Genomic DNA, 25,396 nt, shown 5'->3' with positions numbered 1-25,396 from the left:
ATTTTTTTTTTTTAACACACACACATATATATATATATATATATATATATATATATATCACAACCCACCACCTGCATTCCCTTGGATTATGTTATTTTGGTGTGGAGTTCTCCATAAAAGGAAACAGTGCTTCTAGTATCTGACCCATAAAAATACTTGAAGACGTCACTGAGACAGACTTGCTTAAGTCATGCACCCTCCAAAGGACTAGAGTCAGCTATGGAGCAGATCCAATTAAGACAGCAGGATTGCTGGTGTGTGCTTTAGATCAAGGTAGATAACCACGCCAGGGTGACATGGTCAGCATCATGCAGGGTGGCCAAGCTTGCTTAAAGACAAGAGCCACATACGATAAACTTCAGCTGTTTGAGTCGGTTCAATCACATGATTCCAAGCCATGGCCTCTAAAGCTATTGGCTCTTATGAGTCCTGTCTCAGCCAACATATCTCCACAAGCTGCACATTGTACGTCAGAGTCAAACATGCTGGCAACCCGGTTTTGAATCGGATGCTATCTGTCAGGAGTTTGTACCTTCTCCCCATGACCTGCATAGGTTTCCTCTGCGTGCTCTGGTTTCTTCCCACCCTCCAAAACCTAGGGGGGTGTTGCAGGTTAACTTGGGTGTAATTAGGCGGAATCTGCTTCAACCATACTGTCACTAAATTTAAGAATGTTATTGAAACTGTTGGGTTATTTGGATAACCCAGCACAGATTATGATCCCAGATGCCAACCTTGCCTTTCCAGACTCACCAGCTTCATGTCCACAAAAATATGAATTTCATAATGTGCAGTAATGGTCTGATCACCCTCAAGACTGAACTGACGTTAATGCTCCACACTAGGTTCCTCATTTCACCCCATTCAGGCATTGTTATTTAGCAATGTCTCTGCTTTTTTGCTGCCCCCCTAGTCCCTGTGAAACTGTGGAAGAACTTCCATGAAGAAAAGATCGATTCTGTCACTAACATAATTGGCACCAATCTGTGAAAGAAAGTTTGTGCTGACCAGCTTTGACGTTGACACTAGCATCATGAGTAAACAGCCTGTTTTAACACATCATCTGTTCAGCGAGATATTATTTGGAAGCTAAGTGTGGCCTTAACCCTAGTCAAGGATATGGACAGTGGTTATTGACACATTTCTTCAAAACTAAGGTTTCAATATACACAAAAAAATTAATAACTGTCTTAATATAGTTTATCCCATGGTGTAATCCTATTTTATGCAACAGATTATTTATCCCTCTGTATAAAAACACATGCTTGTAGAAGTAGATTTCGGAGTCGGTAAGCATTGTAGACTGCTGTCTGCTCTTTATGATGCATCATGTGAAATAAAGTCTGTGAAATGATACTCGAGGTCTCTGATCAGTTAATCTCATTGACTGAATCCAAGCTCCCCATTTTCACTGCTTATCTGAAGTCTCCTCTGAATTCTTGTCCACCTCCACAGAATCACAGAATGGTTAAAAAGTCTTGGTGTCAGCTCCAGGCAAGAATGATCAGCTCCTCCAACTCTCTCCACCCTCCTCTTCACACTGTCATCTCGCTCATGTTTTCGTCTGAAAACAAGGTCTGATGATTCAATCTGCCTCCACTCTCCCTTGGAACTGCAAACCCAATGTTAAGCGCTCACCATTCAAGAGAAAAATGAATATTTTGTCACGTTTGGGTATCTTGTCGATCGCCTTCATTCTTTCCTGAAGCATTGATTAGCTATTGCCTTCCGTGGATTCTGCATGAAATACTGAGGTCCTCCAGCATTTTATGTACTGCTCCACTTTCTATCATCTATGGTCTCTGTTGATTAACTTCATTTTCTGTCCACTAGCTTTTGTCCCTTGCTCCACAGCTTCTCCAATCTTTTATATCCTTGATGTTATTAAATACCTTCATCAGATCCCCTTCTGACCTCTCTATTCCAAGGAGAACAATGCCTGCTTTCTCAAATTTCCCTGAAAACATTCTAGTAAATATTTTCTGCATTCCCTCCAAAGCTTATTTTTTAACCTGTGTGTATTGCCCAGAATGGGCTGAGTCAATAATTTATAAAGCTTTCTATTTTATTTTCTGCCTCCTTTATAAAGCCCAACACCAGTTATACCTTTCTCATCATGCTCTGTCATCTTCACTGTTTGATATAGAGATTCCCCCAGATCTCTATCAGATTTCAGATTTATTGCCAGAGCACATAATGGCATCACATACTATCCTGAGATCCTTTTTCCTGTGGGTGAGGCAGAATTATCACTTATTGGTAATGCAAAAAAAAATGTACACATGTAAATAAAGAAATATAGTCAAACTATGTAATACAGAGGAAAAAATAAAATCAATAAAGTGTAAGGTCCTTAAATGAGTCCCTGGTTGAATTTGTCATTGAGGAGTCTGTATGTGGAAGGGGAGCAGCTATTCCTGTACCTGGTGGTGTGGATCTTGTGGCACCTAGACCACTTTTGTGGTAGCAGTGAGAACAAAGCGTGTGCTGGGTGGGGTGGATCCTTGATGATGGCTGCTGCAATCAGATACAGATATCTCTGTACCCATGTTGTGTCCTCGGCTAGATCAGTCGTGATATCATGAAATGGCGGAACAGGCTCAATGGATCAGAGTGGCCTACTTTTACCTTCTCATGAGTGAGTTTAGTCCAACTAAGGCATATGTGTGGGGAAAACTCTGTAACTCCCACATTGACCTCGTCAACCACATTAGAACCCATAAGACCATGGTAGAATTAAACAGACACTGTGATTGTAGTCAAAACGCAAAAATGCTGGAGGAATGTGTCTCGCAGCATACATAGGAGGTAAAGATGTATCACTGACATTTCAGGTCTGACCCTTCAAGTTGTGAGCAAAAAGCAGACCGACTTTTAGCTCGTATCTTGAAGGATTGGAATGTTATTCCATACCTTTAAAAGTTGGAAGCAAGGTGCCTTCTATCCCAAGGGATAACTTCAATGCAACTTGGGAAGAGTAACCTTTGTACAAAATTTGAGTTAGGAGGAGTGAATTTAACTTTCAAGTTTCAAGTTAATTTGTCACAAAAATAGCAAAATAAATGAGAAGAGTTCTTCTGCAAGTAGGCTGACAGGCTATTTCTAAAATTAATACAGCCATGTAAAGAGAATTATTGCAGTGTTCACATTGCAATGGAAAGGAAGACCAATTAGCACCAAGCAAGGGCAACACTGCTATGTCATTTATTGAGGAAGCTGATGGCTGTAGGGAAGAAATTTGCAATGTATGTGGATTCCTTACCTCGAGTCACCAACAGCCTGCTGCCTGCTACCTGCTTATTCTTCAGCCTCTGAGCCCCTACTGGTCCGCCGCCGTGGTCACTGTCCCATGGATTGTCTCTGCTTCTCCTTCTCAAACAGGGTGGGGGGTAGTGTTCTCCCCTTTTGTTTATGGTGCTTTGCAGTAGTCCTCTGCTTCCCCAGATTCTGCAATCCATCATGGCTGCTGCCGATCATAGGCACCACCATATTGGGCACAGACCCTGTGGTTGCAGAACTGTTAAATAAAACCACCGACAACTCCATTAACAGGCCGTTTCAAGCCAGTATGGAGCCGACAGCAGTGAGACTGGACAGTTGGACCCCATGGGAGGGCCTGTGTCTCCACTCCCCGCTCTTTGTGGTTCCACATTAGCGTCAGTGCTGCAGTTACAGCAACTCCAGCAGTACCGCCATTTTCCTTCTTGTCCAATCCTACTTCCTCATTTACCCTGAGACCTCACCATTTGCATGTGATGCAATTAGCTAATTGGTGCTGGATGAAATGTGTGGAATGTTCTTCAACTGTGTGACTGAATTATTGATTAAGTTATGATTCAACAAGTCATCCCTTCAATCTCCAGCAAGAAGGCTCGAGTGCATAGAATCCACCAAACTTAACAGGTCAGTGACCTACAGTAATAAAGTCAAGAGTATAAATAATGCTGTAGCTTCAGTATATTTTCACCATAGTCCATAGCTCAGCGCAGGCACACCCATACTGTTGGTATTCCATTTACCTAAAGGGGATATCCTTGTTGAGGTTTATAAATGCATGAGGGGCATAGATAGGATAGATATTCACTTTGTGTGGGAGTGTAATACTAGAATGACACAATAAGTTTAAGAAGAGATTTAAAGGGATGTGAGGGTTCAGATTTCTTCATACAGTAAGTGCTAGGTATATAGGGTGAGCTGCCAGTGGTGGGAGTGGGTACAATTGCATTTCAGCGGAAGCGTGCTGGACCCATAACCTCGAGGTCGATGGATCAAAACCATCCTCTGCTCTTTGCCTTCTTGTCAACAATAATTTTCCAACTGCTTCTCATTTATTTTACTGCAATTACATTTAGATGGTAGGAGGCAAGTCATTGAGTAGATTTAAAACAGTTAGGCTCTTGATCACTAGTGGACAAAGGAAAATGGGGTTGAAAGGAAGAATACGTCAGACTTGTATCAAATGGCAGAGTAGACTGAATAGATTGAATGGTCCAATTTTGCTCCCATTTTCTTAAGATGTAAAAACACAATATGGAAGAAACTCAGCAGATGCTTTATACTGTATAGTAAAGATGATCTCAGGTATGTGGATAGAAAAGGTTTAGAGATTATGTTTCAGATGGGATGAGCTCAGATAGGCAATTTGGTCAGCAAGAATGAGTTGGGCTAAAGGCCTTGTTTCTGGGACTGTAGAACTCTATAAATGGGGTGATTGCTTCTCAGCATATGTTATTTACATAGCAAATAGGACCAATTTATTTAGAAAAATGAAAAATAAGAAATAGAAACTACAGCAACCACTCCCAGTAAAATTGTGGCAAATATTCTGAGGGAAAAATGCAGTTAGTGGAGGACAAAGTTAGGATCAGTCACATGAAACAATGTGGTCACTAAGATCAGAGGGGAATGGCCCAATATTGAGTATTGCTCAAAAATAATAGCAAGAGTTTATCAGAATTGAATTAGGATTGTGTAGGGTAACAATATTTAGATTTGGATTTGGACGGCACGGTTAATGCAGGGGTTAGTGTGGTGCTATTATTAGTGCCAGTGACCCAGGATCGAATCTGGTGCTGTCTGTAAGGAGTTTGTACATTCTCCTCATGTCTGCTTGGGTTTTCTCCGAGTGCTCCAATTTCTTCCCACCCTTTAAAATGTAACGGAGTTGTAGGTTAATTGGGGTATTTGGGTGGCACGGGCTTATGGGCCAGAAGGTCCTGTTACTGCGCTCTATGTCTAAATGTAAATACTTTAAAGAGTCCAGTGCAAGTTGGCTCAAAAAAGAAGAGAATAAAAAAAACATTAATGTAGTATGATTGTAAATGGGTAGTTGATGGCCTGCATGGATTCTGTGGGCCGAAGGGCCTGTTTGCATGCTGTGAGACTGCATTAACAAGAAGGCACTTCAAAAGTACATCTTTGGCTATAAACCAATTAGGGAAACAAAGATCATATAAAGTCTACATTATAAAGCAATTTTCTCTACTGATGTTGTGACATGACATCCTTATGATAAAGGTTAATCGTTTTCCACCTATGAAAAATTCTTGTCCCCTGATGATTTTGAGAACAGCGGGCGTTTTATCATTGATTGCTTGTAGGTATTCATGTCACCGCTGGTAATCGATCACCTTGGAAATCAACAAATTAGCCAGTTTCTTTTTACATGTCAGTGAGCTTTCACCTTCCTTGTGTTTCTGCTTTGGAAGGTTACAAGACTTTGTTGAAGGGCATCTCGGGCAAGTTTAGCAGTGGAGAGCTCATCGCTATCATGGGTCCTTCGGGAGCTGGCAAGTCGACTCTCATGAATATTCTGGCTGGTTACAGGTAAGGAGAAACTAGGCCAGCAATCAGCTGAATGTCACTGCTACCGTAATCTCCATAACATACCCACAAGAGCACAGAGAGTGGTACAATACAGGTACAGACCCTGCAGCCCACGCTGACTGCACTGAATATGATGCCCAAATTAAACCAGAAGTCTACTGCTTGCATGTCATGTATATCCCCTCTATTCTCTGAATATCCATTATCTGTCTCAAATGCCACCATCATATCTACTTCTGCTGCTATCCCTGACACCAACTTTGTATGTAGATGTCAGATTTATTGTCAGAGTACATGCGTAACATCACATATGACTTGAGATTCTTTTTCCTGCGGGTAAGACAGAATTATTACTTATTAGCAGTGGAAAAAAAAACATGTTTACAAATACAGAAATGTAAACAAAGTGTACAACATAGAGAGAGAAAAAAAATCCAAGTTCACAAGAGTCCTTAAATGAGTTCCTGATTGAGTTTATTATTGAGGAGTCTGATGGTGGAGGGGTAACAGCTGTTCCTGAACCTGGTGGTGCGAGTCTTGGGGCCCCTAGACCTCTTTCCTGAAGGAAGCAGTGAGAAAAAAAGTGCGCACTGGGTGATGTGGATCCTTGATGATTGCTGCTGCTCTCCAACAACAGCGCTCCCTGTCGATGTTCTTGATGGTGGGGAGGGTTTTGACTGTGATGTCCTGGGCTGTATCCACTACCTTTTGCAGGGCTTTATGCTCAGGGGTATTGGTATTGTTCCCATATCAGATTGTAATGCAGCTAGTCAGCACACATCTGTCGAACTTTGCCAGGGTTTCCAATGTCATACCAAACCTCCGCAAACTCCTGAGGAAGTAGAGGCACTGATGTGCTTTCTTCACGATGCCATTAGTGTGTTGAGTTATGTGGAAATATCCTCTGAGATGGTGACTCCCGAGAACTTAAATGTGCCATGATCACCTTTCACTGTGGGGAGTTGGGGAGTAGTGAGGCACATGCCATAGAATGTCACCTTAGTCCTCACTGTCTGAGTGTCTGGGAATATTGACTGCTGGAATTAGTGCTTGCTTGAAGGGAATAAAATTGAAAAAAGATCTGGTAATGGCCAAAATTAACAGTGAATTGTCCACATTTTTCAAGCAGCTCTGCTTTCGTCAAAAAGTATAATTACAAAATAGTTATGATAAACTTGAAATCTTAAAGGGAAGTTGATTGTGAGTGCATTTTGTCTACAGAAGGCTAATCTTACACATTTTGCCTTCCAAGGTGCCCAATTACATTATTTCAAGAACTATAAAACCCCTAGTATCTGGCACCTATATAATGATTGGTAAAGACCAGATAAGTGTATTTTCCGGTTGCTTGAGACTTGCTCTTATAAAACCTAACTAATATGACTACATTAAGAATAAACAATTTAAAAGACAAAAATACTATATTGTACTTGCATTGAACAAACTTTACTTGCATGAATATATAAACCTTAAAGCATTTTACTTTCTTTTCAGTTACAATTCTTTGAAAATATTTAACGGTCACTGCATCTGCAGACATAGATAATTAACCCCTCTCCCCTAAGTTTATAGATAAAGCCTTTGATAGGGTGACTCTTACTAAGCAAGGTTGAGGAGACAACTTTAAGAGAGTCGAGCAGCATCAACCAGCTCTTCATCCTGGGCGACGCCATTGCTGTTTCACACAACTTTATTCATAGAAAAATAGGTGCAGGAGTAGGCCATTTGGCCCTTCAAGCCTACACCGCCATTCAATATGATCATGGCTGATCAGTACCTGCTTCCTGCCTTCTCCGCATACCCCTTGATTCCCTTAGCCACAAGGGCCAAATCTAACCTCCTCTTAAATATTGACAAGGAACTGGCCTCAACTACTTCCTGTGGCAAAGAATTCCACAGATCTACCACCCTCTGAGAGAAGCAAGTTTTCCTTATCTCAGTCCTAAAAATCCTCCTCCTTCTATGAGCAAAGCATGATCAAGGCACTCTGCTGGCTGAATATTTGCTACCTTAAAGGACCTTTGAACTTAAAGAGAGGCTCAGGCCTGAAACGTTGGTTATATATCTTTACTTCCTATGAACCCTGTGAGATCTGCTGAGATCCCCCAGCATTTTTGTGTTTTTACTACCAAAACAGCATCTACAGACTTCCCTGTTTCACCTAAATAAACCAACTTCATGTTGTGGCATCTTGCATGCAACCAGTCGGAAAGGGCTATGTGTGTGGAAATTAGTGAAGTATGGAGGCAACAAAGTACCTTGAGTTTGAATTTAAAAAATTAACAGGCAGGTGCAGCCAAGTACTGAAGAGGGAAGTGGCATATTGGCCTTTATTGTAAAGGGGTCAGAGTTTAAAATGGAGAAATTTTGTGACAATTCTTGAGGATGTTGGTGAGGTCACACTTTGAGTATTGGATGCTGTTTTGTTTCCCTACCTAAGAAAGCATCTAATAGCAATTGTTCTGTTTGAAATGGGGGGAAAAAAAATACCAGGCAGGTGCATGAAGAAGTTTGGGGTAATTGGCATGTTGGCATTTATTGTAAAGGGGTCATGGTTTTTAAATGGCAAAGTTTTGTGACAATTGTACTGGATGATGGCGAGGCCGCACCGTGAGTGCTGTGTGGAGTTTTGTTTCCCTGACCAAACAAACCAATGGAGGTACTTCAAAGGAGACTTACCATGTTAATTGGAATCAAGGGATCAAATTTAAGAGCAGGGAGGTTATGCTGCTACTGTACAGGGTACTGGTGAGGCAGTTCTGGTCTCCTTACTTAAGTGAGGATGTACTGGCTTTGAAGGTGCACAAAAGCGTGCAGAGGAAGTTCACCAGGTTGACTCTAGGGATGAAGGCATTAGCCTATAAGGAGAGATTGAGGTAGCTGGGGCTGCACTCACTGCAATTTAGAAAAATGAGAGGGGATCTTGTAGAAATACATAAAATTATGAGAGAGATCGATAAGATAGAGGTAGGTACATTGTTTACATTAGTAGGAGAGACAAGAACTAAGGGACATAGCCTTAAGATTCAAGGTAGCAGATTTAGAATGGAGATGAGGAATTGCTTTTCCCAGAAGATGGTGAATCTGTGGAATTCACTCCCCATTGAGGCAATGGAGACAACCTCAGTAAATATACTTAAGACAAGCTTGGATAGATTTTTACATTGTAAAGGAATTGAGGGATATGGGGAAAGAAAGCAGGTAGGTGGAGATGAGCCTATCCTCAGATCAGCCATGATCACGTTGAATGGCTGGAGAGCCTACTCCTGCTCCTAGTTCTTATGTTTGTATGACCTTAATTCCCAGAATGTGAGGATTGTTCTATTGGGAAAGGCTAAGCAGATTGTCTATTCATTGGAATTAGAGAGTGACCTATGTAGGATCCTACGAGATCATGACAGGGTAGATGTCGAGATGTTTTCACCAGTGGGAGACTCAAATAAGGAGACATAGTTCTAATAAAAGGGGCCAATCATTTTACACTAAGATGTATGAACGCTTCTTCTCTGAGACCATGGTAAATCTCTAGAATTTTGTATCCCAAAGAGTTGTGGAGGCAAGATAACTTTAGATCTTTAGATGAATGTTTTGAAAAATTGCAGGATGTGGGAACATGGCAGGAATGTGTTGAGACCTCAGGTAGATCAACCATGGTTATTTTGAATGGCAGATCAGCTTGAAAGGGCTGAGTGCCCTGCTGCTGTTCCCATTTCCCCTCTCCAAGTGCTTTCCAAATAAGACAAGAATGTTCAACGTATTTGTTCCAGTGTTCCATTGATGTTTTTTTCCATTTGCTTGCAGAAAATTGATCTTTAATTCCTGGAAATACAAATATAGCTCTTCAAGTGTGTTAACAGCAATGTGTTTGGGTTGGGGTCACTTTGAAAGTCAAAGTTATGTTTTCAGCAATCCAACAATGACCTCTGTGAAATGATCAACTCTTAACATAGCATTGTATAGATCAGATATAAACCTTTGTTAAACACTAGTTTGGCTTCCATTAGAGCATTATGTTGAAAGATGATCAAACATTTTAAGAGATGTGAAGGAGCGAGAAAACATTTGCGAGTGGTTAAAAGGATGAGGGATGGATTTCAGTGACAGGGCTACACTGGAGAAGCTAAGGTTCTCCTCCTTGTAAACATGGCTGAAAGGAGGTGTGATGAAGGTGCATTAGATTAGAACTAGGTTAAACGGAGGCCACTGGTCCTCCTCAAGGAGGAGGAGATGTGGATATAAAATTATGGATAAAACGTGCTGTGGGAGATGTTGGGTGACATGGTTTGACAATTATGAATGAAGCTATTAATTCTGAGGAAAAATAAATTGCAGGGTTCCTATAAAAGATTTGGGATTGGGGCCTGATGGAATAGTAAATGGAGCTGGAATATGAGGGTTCAAATTTCCCCAAACTGCATTCCATTAAGATTCTGCAAAAGGTTTCTGAAATTCATTTTATTGAAATCAAAGAAGAGATAAATTCCTGCTCTGGGTCAATGTTGGTGGAACTGCCCTTCTTCTTCCTGTTGCTACCTCTCCCATCCTGGCTTGAAACTGTGAACAGCCACTTCCCTGTTGTAACTTCTCCCATTTTTGCCAAAATTAAAATTTTTAAGGTTCATTGGACATGCTGAGTAATTTCAGCATTTTTGTGTCAGATATAGTAAAATCCCTGCTATCTGGAATCTCATGCAACCGGCAAAAAAAAGTGGAAGTGAGGTAAAAAATACAGAAGTTTAAAATTGACGCACCGCACTGTAAGTTTACCAGTCGCAAGTAACTGGAAAATTCACTTACGTGACATCTACCACTCTCCAAAGGTGCCCGAAACCAGGGGTTTTACTGTTTACTGTTTTGTAATTGTTACTATTTATTGTTTTGTAATAAAACAGAAATGCAATATTACACAAAACATTACACTGCTTTATTTCAGATTTCTAGCATCTGCAGTTTTATTTGAAATGCATTTATTGATGTTAATCCTTCATTAATCTGCATTGATTTTATTTTTGCAATTTCATTTTCATTTAGAGAGACGGGAATGAAAGGTCAGGTGCTGATTAATGGTCGGCCTCGAGATCTTCGATCCTTCCGCAAAGTGTCCTGTTACATCATGCAGGATGACATGTTGCTCCCGCATCTCACCGTTCAGGAGGCAATGATGGTAGGGTCAATGCTGTTGATGTACCGTGTGACACCAACAGCAAATTACATTCACATGGCTCCTTTCACTCAGGAGAAAATTTCAAGGTGCTTACCAGGAGGTTTATCCGAAACGTTTGGACTTCAAATGAATGAAATAAAAAGTTAACTGTAATGGGTGCTGGACAATTTCTACTGATAGTGAATTATTGTCTGCCTTATGGAAGACAAAATGCAATTTCACGTAATATTAAATCTGCTTATGACACGGCAATTAAAGAATCTTGATATGAAGAATCATTTTGTCAATAAGGTTAAAGGACATCTTAATTTTAAGTTTTTAATTTGGTACTACACTACAGTAGAAAGCCCTCTGGCTCTTGAAACCCTCGCCACCCTGGTATGCTTTTGGAAGGTGGGAGGAAATCAGAGCACCCCGAGAAAACCCAAAGAGACACAGGGAGAAGGTGCAAACTCCTTACAGCAGCACTGGATTCTAACACAGGTCACTGTGCTGTTATGGCGTTGTGCTAACCGCTGCACTAACCATGCTGCACTCTTAAAGAAGGAGGGAGCTATATATATTAAAACAGAGCTCAAGTCCTTGGAGTGATTAAAATGAACATGCTGTGGGCTGCTGGAATAAAGTTCAGTCCAGTGGTGTGGCAAAGAGAGCGACTGCCTCATGTCTGCAGGGACACAAGTTCAGATGTGGCCACAGAGTTTGCACGCTCTTCCTGTGCTTGCGTGGGTTTGATGAAGTAGACAAAGACGATGTGGTCAAACAATAATCATGGCTTTTATTAGCAAAAACTCATGGTACAATAATGAAAGACAATAGGTGCATATACAGTTATATCCAAGGGGAGTGTCCTTAACAGTAGAGATGATGCACAGCCAATGTTAGTACAGCAAGGCTCGCCAGAGGGGAGACAGGTAGCTTGGCAGACATTCATCACAGGGTTTCCCCTGGTGCTCCAGTATCCACCCCCTTCCCCACCATTCCCAAAAACATGCAAACTACATAAGAAATAGAAGCAGGCATTAGCTATCTGGCTATTGAGCCTGCTCCACCGATCAATGGCTGAACTGACCATGGACTCAGCTCCACACACCCCCTTTCTTCCTATAAACTTAATTTTCCCACCATGTAAAGTTTTATCCAACTGTGTCTAAATATATTTATTTAATGAGACACCCTCTGCTGTTTCCTTGGGCAGAGAATTCCACAGATTCACTAGACTCTGGAAGAAGCAATTCTTCCCCATCTCTCTCTTAAATCTGCTTTTTTGAATGTTGATGCTACATCCTTGGTTCTAGTCATACAGCAGTGAAACAGGTCCTTTTGCCCATCTTGCCAATACAGACTAAAATGTCCCATCCACACCTGTCCCACCTGTCTGTGTTGGCCCATGTCCCTCTAAACTCATTTGATTCAAGTATCCATCCAAATGTTTCTGAAACTTTGCAACAGTACCTGCCTCAACCAGCTCTTCTGGCAGATTGTTGCATGGACCCACCACCCTCTTTTTTTTCCTGTTATTTCCACTAGTGGTCTCACCTACCAACCTACCAGGGGTAGTGGTGGAAGCTGATGTAATAGTTGCTTTGCGAAGGCATCAAGATATCGCAATCAGAATTTATGGTCTCAAACAAGTAGTGAAATTTGGTGTTTTGCGGCAATGTGCAAATGTTCATTCTATAACCATCTTGCAACAAGAGTATAAAATAAATAAAAATAGCAGTGCATGAAAAATAAGGCATTGTCTTTGGTTCATTGATCATTCAGGAATCTGTTGGCAGCGGGGAAGAAGCTGTCCTTGTGCCATTGAGTTCTCATCTTTAAGCTCCTGTACCTTTTTGTTGATGATAGCAGAGTGAAGGGGGAATGGTTTGGGTGGTGAGGGTCTTTGAGGAGAGAGGCTGTTTTTTTTTTAAAAGACACCGCCTCATATAGGTATCCTCGAAAGAGTAAAATCTGGTGACTGATGTCGCAGGCCATGTTAACAACCTTCTGGAGTTTATTCTTGTTCTGAAATTTGGTGCCTCCATACCAGGCAATGATGCAACCAGCCAGGTACACCTGGAGAAGTTTTCAAGTTTCTGGTGACATACTGAATTTCCTCAGACACCTCACAACATTTAGCTGCTAGCGAGCCTTTGTTGTGATTGCATCAACATCAATGTGAATACGCAGGAAGTGGATGGAGATGGATCATGTTCAGACAGCAGAGATGTATTTTAATCTGGCATTGTGTTTGGTGCAGATATCTAGGGCCAAATATCCTGTCTCTATGCTGTTCTCCATTCCAAGATACTTTGCTACATTTGTATCGATAAGGAGAAGCATCCAGTGCATTAGAGGGAAAGTGTAGTCACAGTTCCAGTGCACGATTGCTGAGTTTCCCTTCCCCGCAGTTGCTAACATGAACCTTGTGATAATTTGATCTTTTTTGTCTTTCAGGTCTCAGCAAACTTGAAACTCCAGGAGAAAGATGAAGGTCGGAAAGAAATGGTGAGCCCTGTCTTAGACACACCATCATTTCTACCTTTCCTGTACATAGGATCATAGAATATAGGAGAAGGCCATTCATCCCTTCGAGCCTGCACCACCATTCAATTCAATCATGGCTGATAATGTGACCTCAGTACCATATTCCTGCTTTCTTTACAGATCCCTTTAGCCAAAGAGGGCCACAACAATTTCCCTTGTGAATATAGCTAATGAAACAATTCATCCTCTTTAACACAAAGTTGATCAATCACCTGGTCTAATTGGGATGCATCTTGGTTCAAACACCAAAAAGCAAAAGCAAAGCCACTCACTTTCCAATACTCATTAAGCCAGAGAGGGTGTAGAAATGATCAATAGGATGTTACTGGGACTAATAAAAACACAAAAATGCTGGAGGAGCTCAGGTAGGTAATGCAGCGCCCATGGGAGGCAAAGATATATAACCGATGTTTTGGGCCTGAGCCCTTCCTCAGGTATAAGCAAAAGAAAAAGCAAGCGCCTATAGTATCAGTGGTTTTCAAACCTTTTCTTTCCACTCACATAACCACCTTAAGTAATCCCTTACTAATCACAGAGCACCTATGGCATAGGGATTACTTAAGGAGGTATGTGAGTAGAAAGAAAAAGTTTGAAAGCCTATTGTAAAAAGCTGGTGTAAAGGGAAGAATGGGAGGGGGAGTAGTATAGACCAACAGTCAATGAGTGTTAATTGGATATTATAAGAGGACTGGGGAGAGAGGAAAGGTGAAAATTAATGGGGAAGGAGGGTTGTATTTGGCTAGAAAAAGAGAGAGAGAGAGAGATGAGCTACAGGAAAGGACACATAAGGAAAGATTTATTGGGGGGGGAGGGGGTAGTGGAAGGCTAATGGATTCCAGACAAATCAATCAGGTTGGAGGGTGACCAAACAGAATAGGTGTTGTTCCTCTAATTTACAGGTGCTCTGTCTGGCTGTGCTTAAGACCACGGATAGACATGTCGGCAAGGGAATGGGGCAAGAGGTGCAAGAGACATGGAGGAAAATAAAGGAAGAAATGTACCATGTGGCCTGGGCCTTCTGATTGGACCTTTGTGATCTCACAACTTGACAGGTGAAGGAGGTTCTCAATGCACTAGGTCTGCTAGAGTGCACAAACATTCGGACAGGCAGCCTCTCTGGAGGTCAGCGCAAGCGCCTTGCCATCGCTCTGGAGCTGGTGAACAACCCTCCAGTCATGTTTTTTGATGAGCCTACCAGGTAATTTTTGCTTATAAATATTAATGATCATTTTGCTGGGTTAGTATGACATGTTAAGATTGTAGCCATGCATCAGAGGTAGGTGCTATTGCTTTTGGACCAGATGAATTAACAATCATTTGCAATGTCCAGGCTGTAGAGCAAGTTACTTTCCCAAGGTAGCGAAGTCTAAAACTAGGAAACGTAAAGGTAAAAGGGGAAAGATTTAAAAGGATCCTGAGGGGTTAGGGTTGGAGAAAGTCATAGAGACTGATGCAGTTACATCATTTGAAAGGGGTTTAGAAAGGAATGTGAGTGGGAAACGTTGAGAGGGATATGGTCCAAATGCAAGGATTATCTCAGCTCGACAACTTGAATGGACAGGTTGGACCTTAGGGTTTGTTTCCATGCTCTATGACTTTGACTTCAAGAAATTAGGAGATACTAACAAGTAGAAGTGCTTTGACCTCCCAATATTGACTGGCCCGAAACCAAAATGCCAAAGATGCTGAAAATCTGAAATAAAATCAGAACCCACAGGAAGAACTCAGCAATATCCTTTCATTAAAAAGGGGGCAAAAGCAGTTCACAGTACTCCATGTGTGCTGTCAACAGTATTGGTACAACTGTGGGTATCTTCCTAACCCCTGAGGCTCTTGCAAAAAAAAAAAGGAACAATATATCATTGACCTTTTTGACCACATCACTAATTTGTGATTCATGCACCAGAACTCTATGTCAGACATTCTCAACAAAGGTTTTACAGCCCCCCTCTCCCCCACCATGGGAGTGCAGCACGTTTTAGTAAAAGCCTGGTTTTCTTTTGCCTAACATAAATAGTTATGATTTTTATGTAGTCGGTAGAAGATGAGTAGGGAAGAAACCAACTAAATGACAGTTTCACAGGGAAGGGGACCCATGAAATTTGAGCAAAATCCTCAGGGTGGTGGGGGGGGGGTCATAGAAGAAAAATAGGGTGAGAATGGCTTGCCTTTGTCATTCATCTGCTGTTTTTATTCATTTAGATATCAGTCTGCCTTTAAATTCCTCTAATCTCATGAACAACCATACATTTTTTTCCTCAGCGATTGAATTGCTTATTGTCGTATCTACCAAGACGGTGAAAAGTTTTGATTTGTGTGCTATCCAGACAAGTCATCCCATTGTTAAGCAGGAGCTAAAAGAAAAATCTGCAGTTGCTGTAGTCTAGTTCATTATGGTTTGTATAGTGGTTAATCTTTCTTCTTATCTTCTTTGGCTTGGCTTCGTGGACGAAGATTTATGGAGGGGTATGTCCACGTCTGTTGCAGGCTCGTTGGTGACTGACAAGCCCGATGCGGGACAGGCAGGCACGGTTGCAGTGGTTGCAAGGGAAAATTGGTTGGTTGAGGTTTGGTGTTGGGTTTTTCCTCCTTTGTCTTTTGTCATTGAGGTGGGCTCTGCGGTCTTCTTCAAAGGAGGTTGCTGCCCGCCGAACTGTGAGGTGCCAAGATGCACGATTGGAGGCGATATCAGCCCACTGGCGGTGGTCAATGTGGCAGGCACCAAGAGATTTCTTTAAGCAGTAGTCCTTGTACCTCTTCTTTGGTGCACCTCTGTCTCGGTGGCCAGTGGAGAGCTCGCCATAGAACACGATCTTGGGAAGGCGATGGTCCTCCATTCTGGAAACGTGACCCACTCAGTGCAGTTGGGTCTTCAGCAGCATGGATTCGATGCTTGCAGACTCTGCCAGCTCGAGTACTTCGATGTTGGTGATGAAGTCATTCCAATGAATGTTGAGGATGGAACGGAGACAGCGCTGATGGAAGTGTTCTAGGAGCCGTAGGTGATGCCGGTAGAGGACCCATGATTCGGAGCTGAACAGGAGTGTGGGTATGACAATGGCTCTCTACATGCTGATCTTTGTGTGTTTCTTCATGTGGTTGTTTTTCCAGACTCTTTTGAGTAGTCTTCCAATGGCGGTATTTGCCTTGGCGAGTCTGTTGTCTATCTCTTTGTCGATCCTTGCATCAGATGAAATGGTGCAGCCGAGGTAGGTATACTGGTTGACCATTTTGAGTTCTGTGTGCCCGATGGAGATGTGGGGGGGCTGGTAGTCATGGTGGGGAGCTGGCTGATGGAGGACCTCAGCTTTCTTCAGGCTGACTTTCAGGCCAAACATTTTGGCAGTTTCCGCAAAACAGGACGTCAAGCGCTGAAGAGCTGGCTCTGAATGGGCAACTAAAGCGGCATTGTCTGCAAAGAGTAGTTCACGGACAAGTTGCTCTTGTGTCTTGGTGTGAGCTTGCAGGTGCCTCAGATTGAAGAGACTGCCATCTGTGCGGTACCGGATGTAAACAGTATCTTCATTGTTGAGGTCTTTCATGGCTTGTTTCAGCATTATGCTGAAGAAGATTGAAAAGAGGGTTGGTGCGAGTACGCAGCTTTGCTTCACACCGTTGTCAATGGAGAAGGGTTCAGAGAGCTCATTGCTGTATCTCACCCGACCTTGTTGGTTTTCGTGCAGTTGGATAACCATGTTGAGGAACTTGGGGGGGGTGCATCCAAGGTACTCTAGTATTTGCCAAAGCCCTTTCCTGCTCACGGTGTCAAAGGCTTTGGTGAGGTCAACAAAGGTGATGTAGAGTCCTTTGTTTTGTTCTCTGCACTTTTCTTGGAGCTGTCTGAGGGCAAAGACCATGTCAGTAGTTCCTCTGTTTGCGCGAAAGCCACACTGTGATTCTGGGAGGACATTTTCGGCGACACTAGGTATTAGTCTATTAAGGAGACTTAATACATTGTTATTATAGCGCCAGTGACCCAGGTTTGAATTTGGCACTGTCTAAATTTAATTTTTTTAAATATAGAGATACAGCGTGGTCAGAGGACCTTCCTGTTCACTAATGCTGCCCAAATATACCAATTATCTTACAAACCACAAATGTTTTCAGAAAGTAGGAGGAAACTGGAGCACCTAGAGGAAACCCGCACAGACACAAGGAGAACATACGAACTCCTTGCAGATGGCAGCGGTTTTGAACACTGGTCGCTGGCACTGTAATAGCATTATGCTAACCATGTTGCCCTGTAAGGAATTTGTACATTCTCCCCATGACTTGCATGGGTTTCCTCCAGGTGCTCTGGTTTCCTCCCGCCTTCTGAAAACATACAGGGGCTGTCGGATAATTGGTGTATTTGTGCGGCATGGGTTCGTGGGCCTGTTACCATGTTGTATGTCTAAATTTTAAAAACGAAAAATAAATTAAAATTTAGCAGGAACATCCATAGGAACTAAAGGGTAACCAATGTTTTGAGCCTGCTCCCTTCATCTGATCTGTATTTAGTGTGCTAAATGCAGCAAGTAAAAATCAGTATGCAGGGTGTAATGTTTACAGTTAGTTAAAGTGTGCACTGTATAGTGTTACCAACACAAATGCAGACATTAGGAAAAAATGTACAGATAAAACACTTTAAGGTCATCATATTTCACGAATAAAAAGCCCATTTAATAGCAGGAAAGAAACTGTCCTTTATTTAAACATTACTAAGGCAATTCTGGGGCATAATTACAAGTGAAGGTGTAGCCACTGATCATAGAGGAATGCCAAGACAGAGATATGAAGCAAGGAATTTTTTTTTAATCATATATTTTGAGGCTTAGGGCATCACAGTGGACAAAGCCATCATTTATTCTTCATCCTTAATTACGCTTTAAAATGTTGTTTTTCGTTGCCGCCTTCAACTAGTGCTGTGGCTCGCCAGTTCTAGACTTTAGACCCAGCAACAATGGAGACCTGCTGAGCACTTGCAGCGATTTTTAAATGAGTCAGCACGTTAAGACAACTGATAAATCGTAATTATATGAAGAGCAGGAGCAGGTTACCCAGACCCTCAAGGCTGGTGCACCAGTTAATATGATGATCAGGTTTTAACTTGAAATTCCCTTCTACCTGCAATAACCTTGCACCATTTTAAATTCAAACACTTATCTCTGTCTTAAAAATATTCAAATAGCTTGCTTTTAAGCAAGACAATTTCAAAGATTCACCTCATGGCATGTTCTCATCTTCAATATAATGGCAGACCTCTGGTTTTTAAACAATGATACCTCCCAATCCCCTGTACTTATGGTTTGATTTGGTGTCACCTGTCATTCCCCTCTCCCTAGTACTTTGCCCGATCACCTTCTTCACATCAGATTCCGGCTTTTGTCACTTATTCACCCCTCCCACCAGTTGTTCATTCTCTTTCTCTCCATCTCGCTTTCTTGCTCGCTTTTGCGTGCTTGCACTCTTTCTCTTGCTCACTCTCTCTCTCCCCATCTAAACCTAACTCCACTTGTTTGTCATCCTTCACCTTCCCTGCTTCACCAGCCCCTAAATTACTCTAATCTTATCACTTCCATCTGCTCCTCCTTATAATGGCTATCTCCCCTTTCCACAATCAGTTTTGATGAAGGGTTTCCTACCTGAAATATTAACAGTTCCTTCTTTCTCTGCTTGACCCACTGAGTTGGTCTAGAAGTTTTTGTTTTTGCTTGAATTCTTCTCTCTCTCACAAGTGGAAGCTTCCTAACCACATCAATTCTCAGTATCTAAGATATACAAAATAGTCTGGAGAAGTCAGATCAGCTATGATCCTAAGGAATTGAGAAGCTGGAGGGACTCAATTGGCCCATCAACATTTTGCATCAAGACACAAGAAAGGTTGATGACCTTAAACATGGACTGACCATATCTCTCATTGGATATACTGACACCCTCCAGCTTCTGATTATTTGCTCAGGTTTTTTTTTGTGTTTCTCCAGAACAGTAGTCCAGACTTGATAGGCTGAATGCCCTACTTCTGGCCCTGTTGCTTTTTTCACAGGACTAATTTCATCACTCGTTTGTTTGGTTGCAGTGGCCTAGACAGTTCCTCATGTTTCCAGGTTCTGTCTCAGATGAAATCCTTGGCCCAGGGTGGAAGAACTGTAATCTGTACCATACACCAGCCAAGTGCCAAACTTTTCGAGCTGTTTGACAAGGTAGGACACGCAATGCATCTCCTCAGCTGCTCTAATCCCAACAGTTTATGACTGACCAGCATTAATGTGGAGTGATCCTCCTCCAAAGGAAGCCGAGAGGAATTGTGTATCTCTCAGATGGGAATGAGCACGCAGAGGGAATTTCTTTCCTTGGGTGAAAAGATTGGCTGCCCAGATGAAATTGGATAATTGACTGGAGTGACATGAGGAGAATCTTTTGCATGGGTGGAATGGTTCTAGACTAGAATGTACTGCAGGTAAATGGTACATTATCTAAGCGCAGGAAATGTATTAATAAGATTGAAAGAGTGCAGAAAAGATTTACAAGGATGTTGCTGGGACTTGAACTAAGTTACAGGGAAAGGTTAAACGGGTTAGGAATTTATTCCCTGGAGCATGGGAGGTGAGGGGATGGGGAGATTTGATAGGGGTATACAAAATTATAAGTAGTACAGCTAGAGTAAAGGCAAACATGTTTTTTTTGTATTGAGGCTAAATGAGACAAGAACTGGAAGACAGGGGTTAAGGGTGGAGTGTGAAATGTTGAAAGGGAACATTAGGAGGAACTTTTTTCACGCAGAGAGCATGGAACAGGCTGAAGTGATGAATGTGGGCTTGATTTTGATGTTTAAGAAAAATTTTGACTACATTAATGGGAGGTGTATGGAGGGAAATGGTGCAGGTCAATGGGATGAGGTGGAATAATTTGGCACAGACTAGATGGACTGAAGGGCCTGTTTTAGTACTATAATATTCTATGGTTCTTGTGTTGGTAGAATCAGCAAGAGCATCTTGATCTGGTTTCCTCACACACTCCAAGGGTGTTGGCAGGTAAATCGACTTCCATGAATTGCACCTTGTTTGCAGGTGCATGGTGGAATTTAGTGGGAATTTGAATGGGAATGTGGAGGGAAATGAAACAAGTTGAGGGAGAATTGGGATACAGATGAATGGTTGATGGTCAGTGCAGACTTGGGTGAATGGCTTGTTTGAGTGTGGCATCTTCCTTGTGACTTGGGCCATGAGTAGTAGCAATTAAATTAGGGTTTGATGGGTGGGAACATTCATATCGCACTTGGAGTCCTGTTGGTACAATACTGGTGATTGGAATCTGAGATAGAAACCCACCATTGGAAATTGGATTCTTCGAATCAGGGGGCTATCTTCATATTGGAAGGGCTATATGGAGAGAGTCACAACCTACTCCAGAATGCAGCTGGGGATGGAGGGAATGTGGCTGCAAAGGCAGATCAGACTTGTTCTTCTGTTGGCATATAACTGGCAGTATGGGAACTCTGCTCACTAACCTGATCCACCACCTCCTCCCTCCCCTCCACTACCCCTTTCACTGCCAGAGTTTAAATGTAGACATACAGCACAGTTACGGGCCCTTTTAGCCCATGAGCTTGTGTTGCCCAATTACACCCAATTTACCTATAACCCTGGAATGATTTTAGGGGGTGGGGGACTGGAGAAAATCCACATAGATACAGGGAGAATGCACAAACTCCTGACAGACAGCGCCAAATTTGAACCTGAGTTGCTGGCGCTATAATAGCATTGCGATAACCGCTGTGCTGACTGTGCCTTCGAGCCAGCTCGAAGAACATTCACCCCCTGAATGCAAGTTACCAAGCAGACTGGCTGGGTTCCATGCTGGGTGCGTGGAGAATGGGTCTGCCATGTTATGCTGGTAGCTGGAAGGCTTCTTCCTTGTAGACAGGAACACACCAGGCAGGGCGATTACGCATGCATTGTTCAGAGGTTGCTGAGCAGACCATTCACAAGCACATTCAAAGCATGGGCAGAATCAGGCGGAACAAAACCAGCTCTTATGGACTGAGAATTGGCAGGGTGACGCGGAGGGTGGGGGGGGGGGGGGTGGGGGGGGGAGTTGCCTTTAATTCTTATTTTGCTCCTTTCTTTTCATCCAGCTGTATGTCCTGAGCCAGGGACAGTGCATTTACCGTGGAAACGTTTGCAGCCTTGTACCTTATCTGAAAGAGATTGGTCTACACTGTCCGACGTACCACAACCCTGCTGACTTTGGTGAGGTTCAACACCCGGGAAGAGTGTGATATTTTCTGGGAAATTAGACCATAAGACATCGAAGTGGAATTTGGCCATTTAGCTCATCAAGTTTATCCTGCCATTCCATCATGGCTGATTTACTATCCTTTACAACGCCATTCTCCTTTCTTCTACCCATAGCCCTTGAATCCCTTCCTTTTTCTTTTTAAAATTTTTTATTGAACTTAACAGAAAAAAAACCCTTTATACATGGTCTTCTAATTTATAGCATAAATCAAATCATATCACACAAAAATTGTAAATCAAAAATATAATCATATTTATTGACTTATCCCATTCAAAACATCAATTCCAAAATTATATTGAGTTAACAGCTAATCCATTCCTCATAATATATCCAAAATTAACGTTGAATAGATATGATTAAAATTCCCTTGCATTTAAAAAAAGGGATTTCATATTCTGTGATCTAATCCATATTAATGATTGATTCCCTTCCTAATCAAAGACCTATCTACCTCTGATTAAATGTATCCAATAACCTGGCCTCCACAGCTATCTGTGGAACTGAATTCATCACCCTCTTGGTAAAGAAATTCCTTCTAGTCTCTCTCTGTCCTAAAGGGACGTTTTTATATTCTGCCAGTGCCCTCTGGCCCCAGACTCCTCATAGGAGGCATCCTCTCCACATCCACTCTGTTCAGTCCTTTCAGTATTCGATAGGTGTGAGTGAGGAAACAAGTTTGGTAGGTCTCCAAGGCAAGGACTCTGAACACAGTGCAAGCATGCTATTCTATAAGGGACACAAATTAAAAGCTCCCAACCCTTTTTCAGTGCACATTTTACCAACAGTTTCTCCAGCACCCTTCCACATTTTTAGGCCTGGAGTGAAGCAGGGTGGTCCCAAGCTGGCAAAAGCCACTTTCAGGTGGCCAGAATACACAACTTAAAGCCGTTTATTGTACCCCAATGTGGCTGCCGGGTCACCACCTGAAAATGGAGAACCAGACCAGGAGGAACACTTACCTAACCCTCCTCCTGTAGGTATAATCTCCGGCTCTGAGATTCCCCCATTGCACCTGAAAGCAACAGTGGGACTATGGCCACAGTCCACAGGAGCTGGCTTTCGCCTGAACAGGACTCTCCTTCAGCTGGCACATTCAGGTGACAGAAAGACATCTTCTCTGTGGCCATCTGAATGTCCCAGCTGCACTCCCCCAGCTGCGTCTGCCAGCGAATTATCTGCGTCCGAGCACCTGAAAGTGGCTAAAGAAAGAGAACAAAGAGCACACAGTACCTTTATAGTGGGGGAGGGACAAGCCCAGAGCATTTTCAGGGATCCAATAACTCTGTGCCAGGAAGGTTAATCCAATTACAACAGCCAATGGCCCAAGGCTAAGTACAGGCAGCCTGGAGAGTGCAGTCCAGGTAATTTACATGGTGCCAACAGCAAGATATGCACTAATGGATGGGGTGGAACCAAACATTGGTTGGCAGGTGGTGTGTCCTCTGACTAGGTCAGGGGCAGTGCTGTCACATGACAGTCACAACCTTTCCCAATACAATAAGTTTTAATAAAATCTCCTCCACATTCTTCTCAAATAAAGCCTTGCATACACCTAAGAGGGTGGGTGCGGACTTAATTTCACGCCCCCCCTGAAAGAATACAAGAAACCAGAGTAGGACATTTGGCCTGTCGAGCCTGCTCAGCCATGCAATGTGATCATGGCTGATCTGATGATAGGCTCAATTCCAACTAACTGCTTTTTCTCCATACCCCTTAATTCTCCAACATTGCAAAGATCTATCCAATCTTGTCTTAAATATGTTTACTGAGGTAGCTTCCACTGCTTCCGTGGGCAAAGAAAGGTGGCACCTCCAACACTGTAGCCTTCTCCTACAAGCGCATTGGACCAGCCACCTGGGGTTTCCTGCTCAGTTCTGTGGAACCCTCTGGTTAATCAGTGGAGACCCTGTCCTCGATATTAACTCCATCACAACATCCTTCAATGAGCAAGGCAAATGGGGGAAAGTCAAAGAAGGAGAGGTTAAACTCCAGACCAAAGGCCCAGCTTTCACAGCCTCATCCCAGTACAGCTTGACAAAGAGCTAAAGTTTTGCAGAACTAGGCTTTTCATGCTCCAAATCATGAATAAAGATGATGACCATTTGCCTTCTCTGCATTCCTCATGATTTAAAATAAACACTATAATGTTCTCTCAGCCTCCAGGGAGAAAAGTCCCAGCCTCTTCTTATAATTCATTTTCCCATTTCTGGTAACATTCTTGTGGATCTTTTCTACACACTTTCAATCTTAATGATAACTTTTCTATAACAAATGGTGAGGGGAATTAAAATTTCTGGCAAATGGGAGCTCTGTCAGCATCTGAGAACAGAGAGCAGACACTCAGCAAAACAATCGCCCAATCTGTCTTCAGTCTCAGTGATGCCAATGGATGATTATGTGGAACTGTGCCTGCATCTGGAGAGCACATGGTCTCAGAAAGAGGTAACCTCTCCTGAGGTTATCAACATTGCACAGCTCGTAGGTGCATGTGAGCTGGGAAATAACCTTTTACTGAATATTAATATGGAGAGAGTACTGGAAGAGGCAACACAGGCTGTCCTTGTATCACGAGGCTCAACTAGCAGCTTGGCCAGATCTGGGGAAACAAATCCCCTTGGTCCTCTTCTTTCATTAAAATGATTGCCTGGAAGAATTTAATCTCCATTAGCAAAATGAAAAGGATTTGGGTTACTGACAACGGTTTTAATAATGACCTATACATGTCCACAAATCTGAAAACGTGAAAGAGGAGCTGGACAAGGTCATTATGCCCTTTGAGGCTTCTCTTTCATAGAAGACCATGGATTTATTTTTTTCCCCTCAGCTTCATTTCCCTGTTTTATTCCCTTGATATCAAGAAACCTATTTGTTGCTGTTTTGAATGCACTTGGTAACTGAATTTCCCTGGAGTAGAAAATTCCATAAGTGTACTCTTTCTCACTTTTTGAAAATTTAGTCAATCTGCACAGTAACAGGCCCTTCCAGCCCACGAGCCCGTGCCACCCAAATACATCAATTAACTTACAACCCCCATACATTTTGGGTGGGAGGAAACTGGTGCAACCAGAGGAAGCCCACGCAGACATGGGGAGAACGTACAAACTCCTTACAGCGCCGGATTCAAACCTAGGTCACTGGCGCTGTAAGAGTGTTGGGCTAACCATTACGCTGATGCATTATGCTTCCTCCTGCAGTGATGGAGATTGCGTCTGGGGAGCATGGGGACCAGAACCCCAGACTAGTGAAGGCAGTGCAGGATGGGAAGTGTGATACCAACTACAAGGCTCAAGAGAGTGAAGAGAAGGAGCTGAACACCATCCTCTGGCACAGACCATCAATCGAGGTAAGCCACGCCCAGCTTACCTCTATCATTATAATACAGTGCTGTACTCCTCCCATACAGCCCTCTTCCAAAACCCATGATCACAAATGCTTTAGCTGTTCCTTATTCTCTACCATTATTCCTCAGTAATGATGAAGTAGGGGCTTTCCCTTGCAATGTAAATTTCTAACTTCCTCCCTGTGACCGCTTGGGTTTCCTTTCGCATCCCAGGAATGTGGATTGGTAGATCAATTTTCTGCTGTAAATTACCC

The 25,396-nt window shown here is 42.6% G+C and overlaps 1 protein-coding gene across 1 annotated transcript in view; it reads left to right on the top strand.

Annotated features, from left to right (window-relative positions):
- Positions 1 to 25,396, top strand: part of LOC138739807 (ATP-binding cassette sub-family G member 1) — a 48,313-nt gene that overhangs the window by 14,349 nt on the left and 8,568 nt on the right. The window contains exons 2-8 of the mRNA XM_069892361.1: positions 5,709 to 5,826; positions 10,858 to 10,990; positions 13,433 to 13,483; positions 14,575 to 14,720; positions 19,581 to 19,704; positions 21,639 to 21,753; positions 24,997 to 25,145. Coding sequence (XP_069748462.1) covers positions 5,709 to 5,826; positions 10,858 to 10,990; positions 13,433 to 13,483; positions 14,575 to 14,720; positions 19,581 to 19,704; positions 21,639 to 21,753; positions 24,997 to 25,145 — 836 coding nt within the window. The remainder of the gene's footprint in view (positions 1 to 5,708; positions 5,827 to 10,857; positions 10,991 to 13,432; positions 13,484 to 14,574; positions 14,721 to 19,580; positions 19,705 to 21,638; positions 21,754 to 24,996; positions 25,146 to 25,396) is intronic.

Source organism: Narcine bancroftii, chromosome 7 (assembly GCF_036971445.1).
Source record: "Narcine bancroftii isolate sNarBan1 chromosome 7, sNarBan1.hap1, whole genome shotgun sequence".
NCBI lineage: Eukaryota > Metazoa > Chordata > Chondrichthyes > Torpediniformes > Narcinidae > Narcine > Narcine bancroftii.
This window is presented reverse-complemented; position numbering and strand designations above follow the sequence as displayed.